The sequence below is a fragment of the Danio rerio genome, chromosome 18 (assembly GCF_052040795.2).
Source record: "Danio rerio strain M-AB ecotype USA chromosome 18, GRCz13ab, whole genome shotgun sequence".
In the NCBI taxonomy this organism is placed as follows: domain Eukaryota; kingdom Metazoa; phylum Chordata; class Actinopteri; order Cypriniformes; family Danionidae; genus Danio; species Danio rerio.
In genome coordinates, this window is record NC_141038.1 from 13141504 (window position 1) to 13166218 (window position 24715).

The following is a 24715-nucleotide window of genomic DNA, read 5'->3' on the forward strand; positions in this document are numbered from 1 at the left end:
TGGCACACCGGTCCAAAAATGTGGGAAAAAAGGGAAATTCTTAGGAAGAAAAGGGAAAGGAAAAGCACGCTTCGTGGTCTTGAACTGCACAATTATGGATAAATTGAGAATCGCATGAAATGGAGATTACTATTCTAAATATACAACTCATCTAGGAAAGCACCCTTTGATTTCCCTGATGCAGAAATGACGGAATCCAGACATATAAATGAAATTTACTGCAACTTTTTATACAAAAAAAAAAATATTTATTGGCTGTGCTACATTTTTTTTAAGGTAACCGGTTGCAAACTATTTACATCACCTGCATTCAAACAAACAAATTGAGTTAAACAGGAATACATTTAAGTTGATTGTTTAAATTCAGTCCACATAAAATGCTTGCAAAACCTTAAAAAACATTTAGTAAATCCAATTAATAATTTTTTTCAGTGTATTTAGAAAATTTCTGAATCTCAGAAATAGTTCTACAAACCTAATCAAATTGCAGTATGGAAAAGTGGGGATGTTAAACATACCTTCACAACAACAGGTAAACATAACCTTCACAAAAGTCTAAATAAAAGCCTTTATACTGTAAGTTACATCATTTTTTTAGTTGTACTGCAGAACTACAGTATTTTCAACATCAAAAGCTGCTAGCACAGAGATCAAGGTCCTATAATGCAGTTCAAAAATAGGACTGGAATAAACTGGAAAAACACCTGTGAGTAAAACTCTACACTGCAAAAAAAAAAAAAAAAAACAGTTTTTACTTTGAGTTTTTGTCTTGTTTCTAGTTAAAATATCTAAAAAATGAAATCAATTAGGATTTTCTAGTTTTGTCAAATTATAGTCTTGTTTTCAGAAATAATAAATCAAAATTCTGTGAGTTTTTCCTTAAACCAAGCAAAATAATCTGTCAATGGCGTTAGCAAAAATAATGTTATTTCAAACTGAAAGCAAGATCATTTTTCTTACTCAATTGACAGATTATTTGGCTCGTTTTAACGAAAAAACACTTAATTTTGACTTAATTTTTCTGAAGACAAGACAATATCTTTTACTTGTCTAGAAAATGCTTCTTGGTTTAAGATTTTTTAGATATTTTTGACTAAAAACAAGACAAAAACATTCAATAGTAAAAGCTTTATGCATTATAGGCTTGATTTGCATTAAGGGACCTTGATCTCTGTAAACAAGCGTTTATGTTGGAAATACTGTACTGTAGGTTTGTGTTTAATTATAAATTTCTTTATTTTAACATAGATTGCGATTGGAATTTAATTTTATAGTCAAGGTTCAGCTAAATAAAGATATTAACTTACTCCAACATTTACTTGGTTGGCAATACTATCAGTTGACTTTTTAGCAAGACACTCCCCATATAGTCACATGCCGTGCTTTTTTAGGTGCTGGTTGTTGCATTTGTCATGATGTGGCAACACTTCTACAACAGCTCTTACAAATGACATGTTTTTTGTTCAGTGTCTGTTACTTTGAAACCAAAATATTCCCATATTACAATCATGCTGTTTTTAAAAAAAAAAAAATTTATATGAATTCGTCTATTTATGCTTCTGAAGTGGCAGACGCCATCATCCCAGATCCCACTTGTCTGCGCTTTCCTGTTTGTTTGTTTTTTAATTTTTTTTTTTTGTGGGTAATCCACATAGTTCGGTTGCACACTTCTGATTGGGCAGGACTAATGTGTCCTCATTCAATTGGCTAGTAAAACTATCACACACAGCTGGCAGTCACACATTTGCTCTTCGCGGGAGAAATTAAATAATATACATTTCATATTGCAACCTCTTGCGATTAGCTAATGGCAACATTTCGTGATTGCGATTGGATTTTGATTAATCGCACTGCCCTACTGTACTGTAATTCTGCAGTAAAGCTAAAGAAGTTTTGTAATATACAGTTTAAAAGCTTTTATCCAGTGTACAGACACTTTCTAGATAAGTCATTGATCAATATTAGTGAAAGTAAGAAACTGCCATTTTTGATTGCTTGTGTCTTCTAAATTCAAGTTTTGGAGCACAAATGATAGATATCGGAAAAAAACAAGACTAATATATTGATACCAAAATGTAAATTTGGCAACTGACAATAAATCACTTATGACTTCAGCTTCAAAGCCACTACTTCTGTGATAATTTGGCTCTTTAAGACAAAAAACTAAACCAAAAGTAATTAGTGGTTAGAAAGGGTGGCACTGTGTCTCTTCACAGTAAGAAGGTCACTTCTTTTGATTCCCGGCTGTGCCAGTTGGCATTTCTATGTGAAGTTTGCATGTTCTTCCCGTGTTCGCGTGGGTTTCCTTTTGGTGCTCTGGTTTCCCCCACAGTCCAAAGACATGTCAATAGGTAAATTGAATAAACTACATTGGCGGTAGTGTATGAGTGTGTGTGTGCATGGGTGTTTCCCAGTATCGGGTTGCGACTGGAAGGGCATCTGCTGGAATGCTGGAATAATTGGTGGTTCATCCCACTGTGACAAACCCTGATACAGTAGATAACTAAGCTGAATGAAAATAAATAAATTAACATATTTGGAAAGACTAAACAGGTTTTTTTTCTATGCCAGCTAGAGGTCTGCATTCCAAATTTTCAAATAAAGCACGGTAGCGGTCGGTAACTGTGGTGTACAGTAAGTTGAACGGGAGCGGGTGGTCTAACAATATAGCGCTCCTAAGAGATAGATAGAGAGCACGAGCGAGCATCCTCCATGGTACTGCGTATCACTTGTTATAGGCTGTCTGGATTCTGAAGCATTCAGCTGGGTGTTTTTTGGGAGGCATATTTAATCTTCATACACTTTACATTCCTCCTTGGCCCAATATGTACCTGCTATGTGTATAGAAATAATGCTGATATATGATATATGAAACACAATCGGTAGTTGGCAAATATATTGAATGGATATTTTTCTAAATCTGACTTTAAAAGAGTCTGTGCCTCACCAGCTACAAACCTCACCGCACATCACTGTTTAAGGCGACACTCATGTCTCATCACAAAGGGGCAAACAAAACTGAGATTTAGCCTACAATCCTTGCACAACCTACAGTTTTATTTGTTTTCTCTCTCTTTTGGTAATACCCAATTTAATGTGATATTTTTAAAACCAGATCTAACTTTAGAAAGTTAAGTCAGGTCGGATCGGGGTGCGGAATAAAACCTGGCGGAAGCAGGACTAAAAATTCAGCCCTGCACAGATCTATAATGCCAGCACAATAACGCATTTAAATCTTCAATCATGATCCTAGTTGTCAAGGGCATCATAGACACTCTTATCAATTAATAATACAGTAAATCTGAGGTGTTTGAATCAAGATTGCATATCTTTTAACAATTCATCTCTCTGCTCTATAGTGGTTGTGATACGTTTGCTCCCATCTAAAGCCTTTTTTTGTGTGACTTCCCCAAACCACATGTTCCTCTCTGCATTCCTTCAGCTGGTTCTCATCCATTCCATGTCATTCTCCTCGTTTTTCTTCCCACGTGTTTCCCTGTGGGTCAACAAGAGCCACTCGAATGATAAACCATCCCATTGGTGGTCAGGATAGGCCTTGCACACAAACCCCACCGAACAGGTCACCCACTCTTTCTCTTTCTCTCGCTCTGCCGGAAGACAAAGACGCTCCACAAACATGCAGGAACAAAGTCCGGCTAATTTATTACACTGGAGCCGTGACAAACAGCCTCCTGTTGAGAGGTCTGTGTACTGCGGCCAGAGAGTGGGCTGAGGATTCAGACCTGGGTCAAACCCCGGATAAAACAAAGGCTCTTTGTTTAAGCAGAGGATTCACAGAGCAGGACACGTTTGGCAGATTAGGCTAATTGATATTGGATGGATGACATTTTGTATTCATTGTCTGAGCTAAGTAGCATTTGTCAATCAGAGGAATTTGAAGGACTGTTTGTTGTTGGGGAGTAAGAGAAAGATGGGCAGTGGACTGTAGGTTTGATCTTTTTTTTTTTTTTAAACATTGGCAGGCGAAGCAGTATTGCAGTAGGTTGTGTTGTCGCTTCACAGCAAGAAGGTCGCTGGGTCGCTGGTTCGATCCTCGGCTCTGTTGGCGTTTCTGTGTGGAGTTTGCACGTTGCATGTTTCCTCCGGGTGCTCCGGTTTCCCCCACAGTCCAAAGACATGCGGTACAGGTAAATTGGGTAGGCTAAGTTGTCCATAGTGTATGAGTGTGTGTGTAGATGTTTCCCAGAAATGGGTTGCGGCTGGAAGGGCATCCGCAATGTGCTGGATAAATTGGCGGTTCATTCCGCTGTGGCGACCCCATATTAATAAAGGGACTAAGCCAACAAGAGAATGAATGAATAAACAGTGGCAGTGTGTTTTTTGTTGTTATTTTTTTTAATTATTGTTTTATAAATTTTTTATGTTTTTGTTTAGTTTTTATTTATTTATTTTTTGTCAAATTTTTTTGTCTTGTTGGTCTCGTCTCGTTTTGCTTTGTCTTGTCTCGTCTTGTTTTGTTTGGTCTCATTTTGTTTGATCTTGTAGTGATTTGTCTTGTATTGTTTTTTCTCATTTTGTTTCGACTCATTTGGTCTTGTTTTGTTTTGTCTCATTTTCGTCTCATTTTGTTGTCTTGTTTTATTTTCTCTTGTCTCATTTTGTTTTGTCTCATTTTGTTGTCCTGTTTTATTGTCTTGTCTAATTTTGGTCTCATTTTGTTTTGTCTCATTTTGTTTTGTCTTGTTATGCTTTGTCTTGTAATGTTTTGTTTTGTCTTGTCTCATTTTGTTTTGTCTTGTCATTTTATTTTGTCTCGTTTCGTCTTGTCTCATTTTGTTTTGTCTTGTTTTTTTGTCTCATTTTGTCTGGTCTCATTTTGTTTTGTATTTTGTCTTGTTTTGTCTTGCCTCATTTTGTTTTGTTTCGTTTTGTCTCGCTTTGTCTCATTTTGTTTGTGTCATTTTGTTTAGTTCTGTTTTGGCTAATTTTGTCTCGTTTTGGTTGTCTTGCTTTGTTTTGTTTTGTCTTGTAACCTTTATTTTGAATTTTATAAAGATGTTCTCCATGATGATGATGATTGTTATTATTATTATTATTTTTTTTTTTTTATTATTGCATGTTAAATGTATTTTAAATCCACTATATTGGACACTATATTCATGCACAGGATACTGTTATTGTAAAAATTATTGAATCTAATTGCATGAACGTAATAAATTATTTGGTTTTTAAATTTTTATGTGTTAAGATTGTTTAATGATTGACGAATCTAAGTAATATGAATGAAAAAATGTAATGTAAATTAACAATGTAAATTTATTCTTATTATTATTAATAGGCAACAAAAAGACAAAATAATACAAATTCTAATCAATTAAAAACAATAAACAGTAAAATGTTTACAAGCTTTCATTAATTAATTATTATTATTATTATTATTATTATTATTATTATTATTATTATTATTAATATTAATATTATGATTATTACTAAGTAAAAATTACCTAAATCTGAAATTGGAGTGTGTCTGTTCATTCATTCATTTTCCTTCGGCTTATTCCCTTTGTTCATTAGGGGTTGCTACAGCAGGAATGCTCTGCAAACTTATCCAGCATATATTTTGCACAGCGTATGCCCTTCCAGCTGCAACCCAGTACTGGGAAAGGAATTGGAGTTTGAATACGTAGAAATGTTTTAACTGTATATTGTATTCAATTAACATTGATTAGAATTGTTTTTAAGTTATTTGCCGTTTTATTATATTTTATAACGTTCACTTGCATTATTATTATTATTAATAATAATAATAATAATAATAATTGTTAATAATTATTATTAATATTATTAATTATGTTGTTGGTATTATTGTTATTTTTATAATGAAGCTTTGACTCACTGGTTGTAAGAGATTCAGTTTTATTGTGCTGAGTGAGAACTTTTATTCTTACTATTTAAAGGTTAAGAGAATAAAACAGAGCTATTTGCAACATACCCAAAGAGTTTTCATCTAGGCTCTGGTGTTTACTGTCACATCATTGTAGGGCACGAAAGCCACACTCTCCTTTTCCCACTGCAGGCCATCGGCAAGCCTCTTATATAGTTCAACAGTACATTTGTTTTAACAATCTATTTGATGGCTATTCAGAAACCCCCTGTTCAGCACATTTATAACCTTTATGCAAGATGTATCGTGTGTCAACATTACTGCCAAACAGGTGGCTTAGTTTTCAATCTGAAGCGCTGAGCAGGAGGACATAACGCCACCGTATGATCCTCAGGAAATCTAAACTAAGCTTTAAAGAGTTTTACCCGATACAGTATAAAGCTTGCACACCTCCTTCAACAGATTTCACTGCACCTTCTGTGAGGGTGTGTGGAAGTTGAATTTACTGTAATTTTACCATTTCAGTTCATTCAGGCATTTCTTAACAGCGTTTTACTAGTGTTTAGGTCTGATTCATATTTGTGTTCTGGTTTGAATCAGTCATTTAATTATAATTGAATGTCTTTTTTTCATCAGATTGTTGTTAAAATATTTGAATCATTGTTTTGTTTTGTCTGGTTTTACTTTGACTCGTTTTGTCTTGTTTAGTTTTGTCCCATTTTGTCTCGTTTTTCCATAATTTTGTCTCATTTTTGTCTTATTTTGTTTCGTTTTGCCTCGTTCAGTTTAATTTTATCTCGTTTTGTTTAATTTTTTTTCTCTCATTTTATTTTGTTTTGCCTCATTTTGTTTAATTGTCTCGTTTTGTCTCATTTTGTTTCGTTTTGCCTTGTTGTTTTTATTTTGTCTCATTTTGTTTTGTTTAATTTTTTCTCTCATTTTGTCTCATTTTGCTTTGTTTTGCCTCATTTTGTTTAATTGACTCGTTTTGTCTCATTTTGTTTCGTTTTGTCTTGTTGTTTTTATTTTGCCTCATTTTGATTTGTTTAATTTTTTCTCTCATTTTGTCTCATTTTGCTTTGTTTTGCCCTTATTTTGTTTAATTGTCTCGTTTTGTCTCATTTTGTTTCGTTTTGCCTTGTTGTTTCGTTTTGTCTCATTTTGTTGTCTCATTTTGTTTAGTTTGGCCTCGTTTTGTTTAATTTTGTCTCATTTTGTCTCATTTTGTTTTTTCTCACTTTGTTTAGTTTTACCTTGTTTTGTTTAATTGTCTCATTTTGTTTTGTTTTGCCTCCCTGTTTTGTTTGATTTTGTCTCATTTTGTTAAATTTTTTTCTCTCATTTTGTCTTATTTCGTTTTTCTTTTGCCTCATTTTGTTTAATTGTCTTGTTTTGTCCCATTTTGTTTCATCTCACTTTGTTTTGTCTCGTCTCGTTTTGCTTTTTTTGTCTTGTTTTTTTGTTTTGTAGGCATTGTTTAAATAACTGACTCATTTAAAAGTGAACCTTTCAGGCTTTGTGTAGGTATGCGTTTCATGAATTAAACTAATTAAAATTAAATTTCCCCCATGCATTTGCCTGTCATGTTAAAAGAAGACGCAAAAAGAGAAAGCATGCCCGTCTGTTTTACTAATTTTACAAAAACATTGTTTTGTTGTAATTATGAATATATAACAATAAAAATAGACCCTTTACAGTTTTTTAAAATTGCCTTTGTCTCATGAATACGATCAAAACAACAAGTATCCAAGTTTGCCGACCCCAGGGGTTTGAACATCAGGGTTATTACACCAAATATTCTTGTGACATTACATCACTGCAGTCTACATTTCTAATTGTCTATTTGTCTAATGAATGTCTAAAAACATGGCATCTTTCCTATTTTATACATTAAAATCTCATTTCATGTTCTAAATAACAACGTTGTTTATTAAAATTGAGAAAAAATTAAGAAAAAATTTATTATTTTGACTCAAACACAAGTCGTAAATCAAGAGAAACCGAGAATTTCCACATGGTCTGTTTTTAATGATATTTTTCAGAGCTGTTTTTTAAAATTGCATTTGTAAACAGAGTTTTGTAAAATAATTCAAATTTGTATTTTGCAGAAACTGCAAGAAATTCTGCCTTTTTGCTCCTATTTTAATACAAAGTAGAATAAATAGAGCCATTTAGTGGTTTGCCACATAGTGCTTGTCACATATTTAGGAGTTTTAGGATTTCTTTTTTTTTTTTTCATTTAATTAAAATATTTTCAGATACCTCTCATTCCTCCAAAAATTGTGCACGTCCCTTTTAAAATGTTATGTTTGTCTGGAAATAAAAGACAACGAGAAAGGAAAGAAGTGTATTTCCTCAGATTTATGAGACTTTAACATATGTGTGTATGTCTCAGGCTGGTCCTTTTATTGGCTTTCACACCACCTTGTGATAATCGCTAACCCCTACATTTTTTTTTTTTTTTCATTGGAGTGCAGACATTCCTTATGGAATTGAAAGAGCATCTTCCTACAGATGTTCCACTGAAAGTCCTTCTGGAAAATCTGTTGCCGAAAGTGTTACAGAGCAGATGTTTAGGGTGTAACTGCTATTGTCTGATCGCTTTTGACCAAAGCCGCCTTTGCTTTTTTTAAAGAGTCTTCTGCATTTTACAGTAAAGTCTGAAATGGACATTGTGAACACAGGAAGCAGAGGAAGGAATGACATCAGTGTTCCCTTTTCATTTTTGCATTATTTTTCTTTTTTTTCTCTCTTCTTTTCCACTTTGTCTTTTTTGTTAGCTTAGATGTGCTTAAAGGTATTTTTAAACATTAAAATCTAAAGTGTTGACAGGCCATATAATTTGTCATTATAAATAGATGTTTTGGAACATTTTTGGCATATTTATGACATGTTTTATTTAGTTGCTTACATGCTTTATTGTAATCATTGCATGTAACTGTACATTGCTAATAGGGTTTACTAAATTATTAGACTAGGGATAACGTTCTCAAACAACCGGCTAGATGTTCATTATGCCACTTATTATATGGCTACTTGCCACAAAAGTTATCAATTAGACACAAACTTTGATATTAACATGTTGTGATTGACCAATCGGAATCAGGTATTCCAGAGAGCCATGTGATAAATGTTTCAGAGAGTTGTTAGCATCTTTTAGCATGTAGCATGTTTGTGGCTTGTTTTAGAAAGCTGCTAATCTAAAATAAACTTATATTTTTACTGAAACAGTGTCTTGCTAGCACTGATACTAGCTTAATCTAATTAGCCTAATTATCACCTAATTACAGTGTTATTCACATAGTAAAACAATTGGGCTAATAGTAAATCCTGCAAAAACAGTTGTCCCTGGAGGAATGGAATGATATAATAAAATGTGCTAGTCATTCCTCTTTTTTTTCCCCATGCTAATTTAGCGTGAGCTCTCAGAAACAGTCAATGTGCTGAGTGTGCTTTTTTCTTCTTTTTTTTGTCAATAAAGGCTAAATGGAAATGGCGCTTTCATTGATTTACCATTAGTGGACAATTGATTCATTCATGCCTGTGAAAAAGTTCAAATGGGTGCTGATGTGTGCATATTATTGTGTGGAAATGGTTCAGAAATGGGTTTATGAAAGGTACAATAAACTGATTGATGCTCAAATGTATAATATAATTCCTTTTCTTTTTGGAAATGACAAAAAGCAGATAAAAATTCACCAGCAGTTTGCTTTTTTGCTTTGACATGGTTGCAAACTAGATAATTTGGCTATTGTGGTGTCTAGATCAACAAAGTCCAGCCATGACCATGTTGATTTCATGGTGGCCCGTGAGGGTTTGTTCTGACTGCAAAGCCCCCCGACCCTTTTAATGTGCATCTGCTTCACTGTTTGTTGAAGCCCATCAACTGAAAGCCTGTCGTCTTATTCTGTCTGACCCTAATTCAATAATACACCAGCTGACATTTTTACTAACTTGCCAGACTGACATATTGAAATGCATTCACTTGGTTTACCGTGTTGTCGATTTTCTGTTGTTTAACAAGCAGCGGTTCAAAGTGTCAAATCTTTTAGTTTATATCACAAAAGAGCACTTTGCGAAATTCTTAGTGTCTGACATTTCTTTGTGTAAAGTGGTAAAAAGAAAAATGAAATGCCAACAGTTTGTTTTTATTTCCCATATGAATAAATTTATGACGCTGGTCCTTAGAAGATAACCTTGCGCAGACTCTTTACACCTCCATAATCTGCCTGCCATGTATACCATATTTATTTATGTGAATAGATCTCTAGAAATCTTAGTGTTTTTTATTAGACAAACTGTAGGACGGATTGATTGCACCAACATAAGTACTGTAGTAGCCAAAATTAAAACTTTAAAAAGGCTCCAGGTTGAGACATTTGCCAAGTACGAGATCCTACCTATTCTCTCTTAATCAATACATTTGAATTAATAAATAATTTACGCAAAATGAGAAGGATGTTCACGTAGTGAATTTTTGCAAATTAATTTCCAGAGGATCATGTGCTATGATTGATCACGGCTGGTCTCTCATCTGTAATCAGCAATAATCCAATTAGATTGATCCAAGCCTAAATAGACAGATTGCACCCTACTGCCATATCTTCGTTTTGGAAGAATCCCACCTTCCACCCCATCTCCTCCTTTTACCAGGGAGACCTCTCGAGACCTATTAAATTATCTCCAAGCTCATGGTTCTCTCCCAGGACAGCATACCAAAACTACTACTAGTGTGAAGCAATATCTAATTGTGAACCCTCGAAGTACTTTAGGGTTAAAGCAGCTGATATTAGAACATTCATTCATTCATTCATTTATTTATTCATTCATTTTCCTTGGGCTTAGTCTCTATTTCAAAGCAGAATGAACAGTCAACTATTCCAGCATATGTTTTACGCAGCGAATGCCCTTCCAGCTGCAATCCAGTATTGGGAAACATTACTCATTCACGCACACACTTATACACTATGGCGAATTTAGTTTATTTAATTCAACCTATTGCGCATGTCTTTGGACTATGGGGAAAGCTGGAGCACCTGGTGTAAACCCACGCAAACACTGGGAGAACACACAGACTCTACACAGAAATCCCTCAGCCGGGACTCGAACCAGCGACCTTCTTTCTGTGTGGAGACAGTGCTGCCCCGGTATTAAAACAATGCATATCTAAACATGCTATTGTGGACGTTCAATGAATGAATAAAAAAAATCAGTTAATGGAAAAGAATGACTGATCAGAATAATGCGTGTGAAAAAAATGAAATGAATAAAAGGTTGACCAAAGGGAAGTTTGACAGAAAGAATGAATAAAGGAACAAAAAAGGACTACTGAAAAAAAAAACTGAAAGAGGGTAAAGTATGAAAGACTAAAAGACATGTACTTTGTGAGATTCTCAGCATGGAAGGTGTTGCCTCAACAGTTCGGTCCTTTATTCTGACAAATTAATTCATTTCCCTCTTCGTTTTCTTTTATACCCTATACAGCTTTTCCTAATGAAACTTCACAAAGGAACAAGGCTGTTGTCCCAGAGAGCTCTTCTCGCATAAGCACCACATAAGGGGAAGGTATTCTGTTATTGACCTGCAGGCATTCTCATGGGAAGAAACCATAGACAAAAGCCCAGGCAGGAGAGCAGAGTGGACAGACCGGACAGACTCTCTGTAGGCACACTCAAAATATGACTGTGGCCCTTTCAGACACTGAATCCGGGTGATGACACATACTTGGCAAAACTGAAAAACACATCTCCCTACTGCCTGCCCCTTCTTTCCCTCCCTCTTTTCTCTTGTTGGCACAAATAGAAAACCATTGTGCATTGTCTCAGAATATCTGGAACCATTTTTTAATGTTAAAAAAGTAGCTTTAAGTTGTAATGCATAGGCCCTCGATTCCTTGACAGAATAGAAATACTTTGTACACAAAGCTAACTATATTTCGAGACTAAATATCCATACAATTTGTATATATAAGTAAAAATTATTATGGTTGCACCATAGTAGATCACTTGTATCTTTTGATTCCAGAGTCCAGACACTTTGCATAGTTTGTATTGCCTTTGGCTCAAATTATAAGCCTTTGTTTTGGATGTAGCAAAGCTGTACTTGTCCGAAAACATTGAGGTCGCAGCCTGCGATCGACACCGCAGTATTTAAGTTCCTCTCATAGCCGCAAAGCTAAATCTTGCTCCCAGTCTGAGGGAGCGTGGCTCTAGATTACACAGGACTTATTTTTGATTTCACTTCTCATTAGAGCTGCGGTCAGCCAAAATGTAACAATGTGCCAGTCATGGCAGGAATAGAGCGATAAGCAAACATGCTTTGACAGATGTGGTCACAGTATCCCGGCACACTGATTGGACTCTAGATGAAGCAAAGTGGCCAGTTTTGGGATCGCGTGATACTGCTGGTCCCTCGAGAGTTGTCAAAGAGCAAGCATGTGCTCCTGCATGTGAAAAAGCTTCTGGTGGCCTCTTAATTTCAATCCCTGTCTACATCTTCTACAGGCGAGAGGTATCAGCCCATGCCAGAGTTTAGATTTCAAGTTATTTGTCTCACTAACACCAATTAGAATCATTCTAGGGAGTCAGACATCCTCGGGGTGCTGTCAAGCCGAATCAGGCAGTGGCTCAAGAATTCATGTACTCGTCATGCAATTTGAGAGTCTTTGCTTTTCTTGATCTTCAGTTACAATCCACCACTAGACTCCCAAGTGTTCCTTACTGATTCACACTTTATGCGAAAGCTGATCTCAGAAGCGGGCCTGGCATAGATGCTGTTGTCTTGTCTGAGCTGCTGGGTGTCGAGTCTCCAGGCTATGGTGTTTGTTTTCTCTGGCTCACCAAAGTATCCAGTAAATTGGCTAGTTCTTCCAACTGATTCGAAGGTGTAATTGAGCCACAATAGCTCTCGTGCTATCCCTTTGTTCGGAAGGTTGACGATCTGATCTGACGAATGGTTTGGAGAGAATAAAGAAGGCATACCTACGGGAGAATGTCTGCCAAGTAAGTGAAAGATTTGAAGTCAAGGCAGGGATCTGAAAAGCATCTGATGACGGAGAGCTTTATTTCATTGACAAGTGTAGCTCTGGAAGCATCTGTTATTCTTATGGAATCTCACTAAGCATGTCCAACGCAACTTGTTGAAAATTTCCCCCAAGACTATACCAAGAAGTTGAAGCACGTCCTGAACTAGTTCTTTTTGGCAGTTTGGTCTGTTGAAACATCTCCTTGCTTTTCCCAGTTCCATCTGTTCTCACGGACAACGGGTAGACAGGCGTTTGCTGCTGGCAACTGTGCAAGTGTGCTTGCAAGTATGGTAGCAAATGATCAAAGACGTTTGGCTTGCTCTGCAGCCAGAGATCCATTGCTCTTTTTGCATCACATATTTCACTTGTAAGCATGTTTCCATTAAACACTTTGTCTTTATTCCGTGTTAATTACAAGTTCTTGGCACCATTTTTTGTGAAGACAGATTATCCAGTCGCTCTAATGGGGTGTTATCGTAGTTGTCACATATTTTCTGTTGCATGTTTTAATTACAGCTTATGTCAATGCTTGCACTCTCTAAGGAGGCTAATTACACTCTGGTTCATGTGTGCATGCATACATTCACGATCACAGGGGGTAGAGGGTGTTTGTTTCACAGCAAGATACCACCGCCTAGGGTTTGAATGACATGGATTTTGGCATGGATGACTGCATATGGCATAACGTAACTGCCTAGTTGCTTTGTTTACACGTGTTTGTGTTGTTTGTTTGCCTTAAGGGCTCTCTCAATCTTGTTGGGCGGTGCAATGCAGTCAGACAGCATGGGCACAGTGTGCATCTATGGCCTCCAGAGCATATTCAGCCTTGCCTCCTCCTGTTCCCTGCACAGCTTTATGCTTTTACGAAACCTTCTTCAGACACATTTAGAGTCTTTCTTCCAGGAAACCACACATTTTTACTTTTCTTCCACCCTCTTGCATTTCATTCCACCTTAGCTTTTTTCCTTTGTCTGTTGGTCTCTTTGGGATAGCCAATAAACTATTTCTGTCACAGTCGGATTGGTTTGATTGACAGGAATCGGTACAATTTTATTCTTGCTTAAGGCTAAACAGAGGTCCCTGTCCCTCTGTTGATCATTTGTTTATGTTTGGGCAAGGGTGTGGTACTTGAAATTAGTTTTTAAACTGAGGAAAATTGTGATTAGTGATCCCTCCTCTTCTTTCCTCCTGTCTTACTGTGTCCCAGTCAACCCTCGCACATATTACTTTGCAAAGTAACATTTATGTTTGGAATGTCAAATTGTTTAACTGCATGCTATTCCTAAACTGAATAGTATGGGACTGCTTTATTTAGTAGAAGGGTATATTTAGAAATTAAATAGGTAGTGTTGCAATTTCAAAGCATTATACTTCCGGTCAGAGGTGTCCATTCCTGCTCCTGGTAAAGCTGTGTACTACAATTTGTGCATGTAAAACTCTTCCCTTGGGGTATTCTAATGAGTCACATTCAGTTGTGTTTGGTTATAGTATTTTAAATGGTGATCAGAAGGTTAATTTCAGATCTGTTTCAGGTTCTTTATGATTAATAAATAAATTAAGCAATACATTTGTATACAAAAAACTATGAGGGCAGTAAGCGAAAAGATCTTGTCATGATCTCATAGATCCTAATGTCCTTTTATTTTGGATAGTTCTGTTGATGTTCTGCTAAATCTGGCACACTAGAAGATCAATTTCCTACATACTGAAGCATTCAGTTTTTACATTTACAAAGTTTTTCATGTAAATAGTGAATCACATCTCCCTTTCAGCGTGAGTTGTAGATGAAACTCTGATTGGTTTAAAGCTGGGGTGCCCAAACTCTGGCCTGGAGGGTTTAGTTCCAGTTTGGTTCCAACACCAATTAAACACACCTGAATCAGGTAATCAAGCTCTTCCTAGGTATACTAGAAACTTTCAGGCAGGTGTACTAAAAGAAATTGGAGCTAAACTATGCAGGACACCGGCCCTCCAGGAGTTTGACACCCCTGGTTTAAAGCATGCTACACCCAAAACACCCCCATAACTCTTTAAGAGAATGAGAAAAAAACCCTTTTAGACCATTTGTCAACCATTTTTCCCATGCTTAAAATAGCAAAAGTGGATTCAGATACTTCATAAGTGCACCTGCACCTTGCTCTTCAGACCTTAGAACATTAAGTTTGAGACTGATAATGTTTATAATTAGCTTTTTGAATTCTGTAAATGTCATTATGATTTTTAAAAATATATATATTTTTCTCCACGCAGCCGAGCAATCAAGACCAACCAGGACCTTTTCCCTGAAACACCCTGGATCAACATCTTCTATGATGACTTCTGGGGAACACTTCTCACCCACAGCGGAAGTCACAAGTCCTATCGCCCGCTCTGCACGCTCTCCTTTCGGCTTAACTACGCACTCGGTGGCTTAGATCCCTGGGGTTACCATCTGGTCAATGTGGTTCTACACTGCACTGCGACTGGCCTGTTCTCTAGCCTCTCAAGCCTGCTGTTGGGGTCGGGTTGCTGGAGCCTGCTGGCTGGGCTTCTCTTTGCCGCTCACCCCATCCACACCGAGGCTGTTGCGGGCATTGTGGGTCGGGCAGACGTGGGAGCTGCTCTCTTCTATCTCCTGGCCCTGCGCTGCTACATATGCCACTGTACCTTGAGGACAAGCAGTGCCCACGGATGGAGCTGGATGTGGTTTTTGGGTACCTTGGGATGTGCTTCATGTAGCATGCTGTGGAAGGAACAAGGCGTGACGGTGTTGGCTGTGGCTGCCATCTATGATGTGTTTGTCTTCCACAAGCTGAAGCTGCAACAGGTTCCTGCTCTCTTCCAGAAGGTACAGTACAACCTTTATTCTGCTCTGCTTTGTATAGATGTATCAGGTTTGTGGATGGATATAGAATACCGCATGTATGCTTGTGGATAATTTGTATAAAAGTTCATGTCTGATGTTTGCTTTCTATCAAGTTAAGATTTGGAAAACATTTTGGCATGTATGTTCAACTGAGTGAACCGTAACAAACTGCCATTTTATCTTCCTAATGCAGTAGAAAAATGCTCGAACCAAGGGAAATCAAAAGAAAATTGGTGTTTGTTTGGGGTATTTACATACATGCATCTGGCCGGAGATGTTTATGTTTTCTCTTGGCAGCACACAGCGGCCTGTAATTACATGAAAATGTTTCTGCACCACATCAAGTTTCTGTAACCTTATTGCAGTTATTCTCACTGCCCTGATTTTGAGTTTGCTAAACACGAACTCTTTAAATCTCAATGACCCGTTTTGCTTTCTTAAACTGCCATTCTTCCGAACCGGTCACGGGTGAAGTCAGTCCCCTGTAAACTCCTGTATTTAATGAACCTATTATAATTGGAAAATTTTCCAGTGCGGCCGGAGAGGCCTGGCTGACGTTCTGAAGTACTTTTATTAATGGTCAGGGTGCAATCGTAAGCGAATGCTCCTTTAATGATGCCTAATGATGTGGATGTATTGTGTTTACATGAGAATGGTAATTAGATCAGTGTTCACTCATAAACAGTGGAAGTCAGTGCGTGTGCGCAGTGAAGTATGGTGGACAAAGCAGGACAGGGAAATCAATGAAATTAGAAGGATTGCAAACAGCAGTGGCATGCTCCTTAGAGCAAATCTCTGTTCTTCAAGCACTTGACTATCAGTTCGACTTTTGCTCAACCCAGGCTTGTCAGAAGGATTTACCATCAGCTGTCAAAATGCAGTAACATTCGTAATCTTCATCCAGTCAGCGCAAACTATATTGACGTGTGCACAAATGTGACCGCAGATTAGAGACCCATTGACCTCTCATGCCAGAGGGGAAAGATTTTTTTCACCCCCTAAAAAAAATGTTTGTTTTTGGTAATCAGAAATGAACTAGAGGGATAACTCCCTAGATATTTATGAAATAGGGGGTCAGATATGGGTGGTTATATGTAGTAGGGTTGGCACAATACTGGAATTCGATACCAATCGTTACTGAAATAAAAAAATAATAATTTCTTGCGAACATTTGAGTGCTGTGGAGCACGTTCTTAAACAGCACTGAATTCCCATTGTGTTCATGTGCTCAACAAAAATGACTGATAGCCTGTGAAGATCATCGGTTTACCAAACTCACCGCTGTTTACTCAGTGTAACCACAGATACAGAAACACTGGAGCGTTTCAAAGTCAAATTGATCTGCTAGTTTGCCTATAAGACGACATACGAGCGATGCGCTGATGTATCGCAGCTTTCACTCCAGTGTGCCTGTATCTGTGGCTATATGCAGTAAACAGCAGTGATTTTGGTGAACCGATGACCTTCACGGCCAAACAGGGTCATTTCTGTTGAGCGTTGAGGTTTTTTAAAAACCTCCTCAACAGCACTTAAATGTTAGCGGAAAATAGACATTTTTAAAATTTCAGTATCGATCTGTACCGAATTCCTGTATCGTGACAACCCTAATATGTAGATGTTTATTTTGAAAAATTTAATTAAATATTTTGATACTGGATATCTATATAGTATATTGGTTATTTAATTGTGCTTTGTCATTTCATATATGTTTTATATTTCAATATAGGACACACGCATCTCTTAATAACGCCTTTAAATGTCTTTTGCAGATCTCAAAATACATTTAATAGACATTGTAGGTATATTTATATATGTTTAATTATATCAGATCTTTAACCTTCACTTTTACCTGACAATTGCTGTAAAAGTCACTAAAGTGAATCTTTAATTTTTTAAATACTTTTACACATCTATATTATTTAATAAAACAAACTGAATTATTTGAAAAATTATAACAAAAAAATACCATGTGATAAAAGTGAGCTTGAACTTTTTTATGTTAATAGATTATGTATCTTTGTCATTGCAAGGCACTTTCACTTATTCTTTATTAACTAATATTATGTATAAAAATAAAAATAAAATATTATACCCAATGCAGTGTTCATTGTTAGTTAATGTTGGTTGATGCATAAAATAACGGGACTTGGTTTACCATTATTTGAATCCGTTTAGCCAATATCAGAGTTCTTTTTATGACCACAACTTTAACTTAATCAGCTAGAATTGTAATATTGTTTATGTTAATCTTATTCAATAGGTAAAAGTTGTTCTGAAAGAGTTTTTGTATTTTATTCAATACATTTGAATGCATTCAAAATAAATAGACAAAATTCTCAGTTTTATGTGTGAAAAGGTGCAAAAATGCTTCTCAATTGTGCAGTTGTGAATGTTTTTGAGTTGTGCTTGCAAGAATAATTTGGAATAGGACTTCACTTCACAGAAATGTTATGTGACATCTCTGAGAGAGGCTGAGCTGGTTTGCCGTCTGCCTTTGGCTTATTCATAGACTGCAGCAGACAGACTCTCTGATGGCACATCACTTCAGCCCCAGGAAAACTGGCCTGTAGGTGACAAAAGAGCATGATCTCTCATATCTGACAGCTCCCTGCACTCGGATTGACCATCTCCCCATCAATCATCAGCTCTCCTATTGGCCTCAAGCTGTCATTTTAACTATATTAAGCCATACAGTAGAAAATGCTGTACTAGAGAGCAGTCGCCTGTCTGCAAAAAACCCTATGTGCTACACAGTGGGGGAAATAAGTATTGAACATGTTTTTCCTAGGATTTCTAAAAAAGCTTTTTGCATGGAATTGAATCCGATTTTGCTCAGGTGTTTTTTTTTTCACAGACTTCAACAGAGTGTAATAATCTGGATCGTCATGTGGGTCTCATCTATCAAATCTTATCTTTAATTTGTATTTTCTATTGGATTCAAGTCAGGTGATTGGCTGGGCCATTCTACAGCTTGGTTTTCTTTCTCTGAAAGCATTTGAGAGTTTCCTTGGTTGAGTTTTGGATCATTTTCAAGGTGAAATGGCCACCCTGGTTTCATCATCCTGGTAAAATGTAAATGATGGACTGAAGCAGCTGTTATTAATTTACAAAGACAAAGAGCAGAGGGTTGCTGAATAACCTCTTATAAATTTCAGCTGCTGTCTGGGCTTTCACTGCCTCTCTATACCTCCCTTTAATCATGTGTTCAATACTTTTTCCTTGTGCAATTTCATTTTATTACACATAACTAAATTTATTTTTAAAAAGTAATAATTTCAAATTACTACAGAAAAATTGTAATCTGATTACACTACTAATTGCTTAATGTAAAAAAGTAATCAGGTTACCAATTACTTTACTTTGAAGTTACTTTTAAAACAAATTTAATATACATATTAAAATACGAATTAAACTGCAGCTCTTTCATTAATTTAAAATTGATTGAAAAACATTACAATGAATGGATCACAGCAGCCTAACATATTCAAAAGACTTAAAGAGTTCGCCCAAAATTTTAAATTCTCTCATCATTCACTTGTTCCAAAGCTGTTTGTCTTTTTGTTTTTAACACGAAAGACATGAAGAAAACTGAATACCTGTAACCATTGACATCCATAGAAGGTCCACCATGTATTTGGGCGCCTGTATCCTCCTTGGTGATGAGTATTGTTGTAATGCTTTCTATTCAAGTGCTTGAAGTTGCTGGTTGAGTTAAAAGCCATTGAAAGTTCTTTAAAGACTGGACATAGACTTCATTTCACAGCAATATTTTAGTTTTTACTAACCCTTTCAGCTTGCATCTTCAGCAATTTAAAAGTACATTCTTATTAACTGATTTTGCATGATTTAAAAGAAGCTGTTTTCTTCTAAAAACTATATTTGTAATGTAAGTAACGCAATTACACTGACTTTGGTTACTGTAATCAAATGCCACAAATTTAAAATGTAATTCGTTACCTTACTGCGTTTTCCAAAAATGTCATTAGACTACAGTAACTCATTACTTTAGAACATGTTACACCCAACTCTTTACATAACTTAATTTGTAAACTAATTAGTTTTGTTTTCTTTGCATATATAGATTTATATGGTTGTTACCAACATCCGGTAAACATTTCAATCCAACAGCACCTTTAGAAATAAGTTTTCTGAGAAAAATGATGATGTGTTCAATTCTTATTTCCCTCCACTGTATCCTTTCCACATCAGGGCTCGGCTGTGTTTTCACATCTCTGTCAACCAGTTCAATAGCATTAGCACATTGTCAAACGCAAATAATTCCAGATTTTCGTCTTTGTGGAAAAAAAAAAAAAGCGGTGTCACTCTGACTTATGATGGCTTAGCGTAAAGTCAAGCCAAAGGGGAAGCCAGAATTGCTATGTAAACACATAAGCATCAAGGCATCTACGATCCGCAAGCCCAAGGACAAATACTTCTCATCTGCCCGCCTGTAATACGGCGATAATTCCAGAGATGAAAGCTGGACGGGTTTTAGCAAGGAGACAAACTGTTTCCTACATCCAAGACTCATTCGCCATAATGAGACGATAAACTAAACGGAGGGGAACAAACTCCAAAACACCGGCGTTAGATGTTGGAGCGCATTCGTCAACTGTGGCACAATAAACACGTCTATAATTCTCTCTGCGTGGGTTTTTTGGTGCGATGCGTCTGTGAGCTTGGTTAATGTATGAGGAGCAGAGACATATTAATGGCCGGTCTGTATTAAAAGCGCAGGCGTTGTATGAGAATAGCAGTGCGACCGTAAATTGGGCCCTTATCTGATTGCGGTATGCGGTTTATGACATCATCCCATAGCTTTATATATCGATGTTAAATCAGAATGTCTGCTATAAGTAAAAGCTCCCTGGGCAGCTGGTCTGGACTCGGGATGATCACTTATGGAGATGGATGGTGCATTGGATTCAATTATCTCAGGTTTAAGAGGGTCTGGTCGTTTTGAGGCCGCTATGCTGCATTTAAGTGTTTTTTAGAATCTCCCTGGACTGTTCAGAATACTCAATTTATGTCCAATTTTCTTCAGCTTGAATTGGTAGTTGCGTGATATGTGTTGAACCGCAGTGTTTTAAAGGTTTTATTATGCATTAGTTTTAATGAATGGTGCATTTAATTTGATACAAGTGAAAGTGAGGTTTGGTGAATTTAAAAGTATAGTTGTCTAAAAAATGTATATTCTGTTGCTATTTATTTAATTAGTCGTTATTTTGTGCCAGTAGCTGGTCCTCATTGGGTTCTGTGGAATGACAAAGAAGTACATTGCACGTCAGTGGGATACAAAACTTGTTTGGTTTCCTACATACAGTATTTTCAACATGCCTATTTTGTGATGAGCAGTTTATTTCATTGAGTAAATCATGACACTATTTTATGTACAACTTTAAGAATATTTTGACTTGATCAAAATGTTATTTACTTGTGTTAATATACACTCAAAAAAGATTCCTGCTGCTTGCTCAAACTACCTGTTTAAAATGAGCTGAAACAACGCAATTCTTGTCATTTCTTTGGCCAATTTATTTGTTTTATGTTTAGTCCACTTAAATTTGTAAACCGTTGAGTTAATTTAAGCGTTTTGTGTTGGGACAGCATGAAGGAATTGTGTTGTTCTAACTGCCAGGGGTAGGGGATTTGTAGTTTCCTGCATGCTTTGAGTGGGATTGAATTAGGAGAGGGAAATGTAATAAAAGGTAATTTTAGGTGTTTAATTTTAGCGACCCAGCGACCTTCTTGCTGTGAGGCGAAAGCACTACCTACTGCGCCACTGCCTCGCCTGCCCTCAATTAAACTTCATCCAATCATCATAGAGTTCATCCAAGTTATTTTGTTATTTTTTTTTAACAATGTTTTTTTTTTAATAATTTTTTGTTATTTGTTTTGGGTCTAGTTTTTTTTAATGTCTTTAATAAATATTTGATGATCACAATGTAATCCAAAGGTTAAACTTCATTAAATTAGCATTCATTTATTTAATATTTTCAGTATTTACCTTTTGACAATTTGTTTATTCTTTAGTGACCAATGAAGAAAATGAGAAAACATTAATAACCACTGGTGCTGGGTGACAATACAAAAACACAACAGATGGATAAGTGAAACAAAATTATCAATTTATTAAACAGAGAATTTCAAACAATGAATATAGGAATTTAAGAATGTCATTTTAAATTAACTAATTAAACAAAAAACAGGACTGTTGTTAAAACAAAGGAATAAATATAACAAAACAATCTTACTAAACTCCAACCCACTAAACTAACCAAAGAACAATGCTGAAACAAAACCGTAATCTTCAGTGCATACGATGCTTAACTATACTTAATAACAATTCCAAAACATACAAATGTGGCAACTCCTTCATAAACTAATTATCACAAAAAAAAACTATGTTGCTCAAAATTACTAGTTCTCGTAAAGTACACACTGTTAGCCATTAGCAAAACAAGAGCTGATCTGATAATCCAATTCTCATGAAGATTGTTCGACTGACCTATAATAACTAGTAAATTGAGCTGCACAAACTTATCTAATAAATAAAGCACTTAAACGAGAAACAAACTAAACAACAACAGCAACAAAAATAATACGAACACAAATAAACAGGCTGGCCAACACAAGTAAGGAGTTTGTTGGCGAGCCAAGTGCTCCTGCTGAACAGCGCAAGTGAACACCTTTTTAACGTGGAAGATCAGCTCCTGATTGGTGCACCGAGTGTGTCATATTGGTAATTGACAGCCTTCTCAACCAATGGTTGCACACCTAGGACAGGACAGAGAACACAACAGAAGAGAGAAGAGAACGATTAGATTAGTCAGCATTTTGTAAAATCTGGAGCTAATCTAGCAAAATAACTTACAATAATGGTCCAAGAATAAGTGCACCCAAATGTATGTGTTAGAGACAACAAATATTAAATATAATTAAAACGAGGAAATAAATATTTATATATATATATATAAAAAAAAATTATATAAAAAAACTACATAATTTAAATATATATATATATATATATATATATATATATATATATATATATATATATATATATATATATATATATATATATAATTTAGTTAAAATTATGTAGTTTTTTTTTTTTTTTTTTTACAATTTTTTAAAATGTTTTTAACTATTTGATATTTCACTTAAATTTGTATTATATTTCTATTTCTAAATATGTTTGGTGACTAAAATATTAAATAAATAATAAATAAATTTGTTTAATAAATCTGTTTTGTTTAAATGCACAAAAGCATATTACTCATATTCACTAAGAAATGGATAAAATATTCATTTTCAAAATAGGGTAATGCCGAGCACTGTGCACTCTACATATACATAGTCATGCCCAAAATTATTCCTACCCCTGGGGTATGAATAATTTCAGGCTTGACTGTACATATATCCCTAATACATGCAAATCTACAACTTTTAAAATTCACCTTGTGCTCATGAAAAATAATATTTGAGAAATGCTCTGTTTAAATTGCTTCTTTTTCATCTGCAATTTGACAAATGATCAGAAAAATAGCCTCCCAGCATTAGCCACCCAGTGTCAGAAAGTCTTTTTCCATATCATTGTAATGCCTCACATGCTGGCGCTCTTTTGCCTGAATCAGGGTAAAATGGTTTGGCTGCACATTCCTCACACCTCTGCCGTCACACTGCCGTAATGATAGCCAGACAGACATATCTGCTGTGAATGCATAATGAGCCTTTTCTCTCTTTGCATTAGAGCCGTGATTCCATTACCCCTGCAAACAGTTTTGGTGGCTGTATTAAAGCGTTATTGTCAGGAGATCTCCTTTGCATGTAAGGGAAGAACATGTGCGTCTTAGAGGAAATCAAGCAATGTTGTAGGCTCATGGGAAATACGTGCTTCAATCTTTTTTTTTGTGAAACTGCAAACAACGTACTGCAACATACCTGTTTATTTGACTGTATTTTCTAGGTAAAATGAATGCTACAGGGCAGTATGATGGCACCAATTTTTGTTCCTTTTCACATAAATGGTGTTTATTAGGATGTTTTATCGAAGAATAAAGGATTAGATTTCACCACTAAACAAATACCACAAAACAGCTTGCCAATGTCTGTGATTTGTAATTGAATATGTTTTCGTCAGCTTATCTGTCTCCATATTGTATATGCTAAACTTTTCTTCTGTAGCTCACTTTGTACTGCGTTGCACCTGCAATGTAAAACTAAGTGGTCAAAGGGGAATGTATATGGGAACAAATTCCCGCCTAAAGTATCATGGTCGCAAATCGAAAAAAGTAAAATTAAAAAATTGACATTGTGTAAAACTATAACACACAAAAACGAAAAATAAATGCAGAATACAAAACAACGAGGTTGCATACAGAAGGTAACTTATGTGAATCAAAAAAGAAAATGCATTTAGGCAAAATCAGTTTGTCTAAAATCAATTTTTCTTTTTTATTTTGAGAACCTTTGATTATAATAATAATAATAATAACAATAATAATAATAATATTAATAATAATAATTCCTTGCATTATATTGTGCTTTTTGGACACTCAAAGCGCTTTACACATCAGGGGAAATCTCCTCATCTACCACCAGTGTGCAGCATTCACCTGGAAGACGCGACGGCAGCCATCTTGGGCCAGACCGCACATCACACACCAGGTCATAATACTTGTAAGTGTATGTATTTATATATATATATATACATATATATATATATATATATATATATATATATATATATATATATATATATATATATATATATATATATATATATATATATATATATATATATATATATATATACATATACATATACATACATACACATATATGTATTATGAGCTGGTGTGTGGTATATATAAATGTGTATGTGTATGTATGTATGTATATGTATATATACAGTATATATATACATACATACATACACGTACAAGTATTATGACCTGGTGTGTGGTGTGCGGTCTGGCCCAAGATGGCTGCCGTCGCG

The 24715-nt window shown here is 35.7% G+C and overlaps 1 protein-coding gene across 3 annotated transcripts in view; it reads left to right on the forward strand.

Moving 5' to 3' along the window:
• tmtc2b (transmembrane O-mannosyltransferase targeting cadherins 2b) overlaps positions 1-24715 on the forward strand; it is a 204194-nt gene that overhangs the window by 81287 nt on the left and 98192 nt on the right. For all 3 annotated transcript variants that reach the window (XR_015514756.1, XM_087293007.1, XM_087293008.1), the window contains exon 2: positions 15120-15696. Coding sequence is in view for 2 of the 3 variants with exons in the window: in XM_087293007.1 (XP_087149133.1) it covers positions 15120-15696 (577 nt within the window). In the remaining variant the exon portion in view is untranslated. The remainder of the gene's footprint in view (positions 1-15119; positions 15697-24715) is intronic.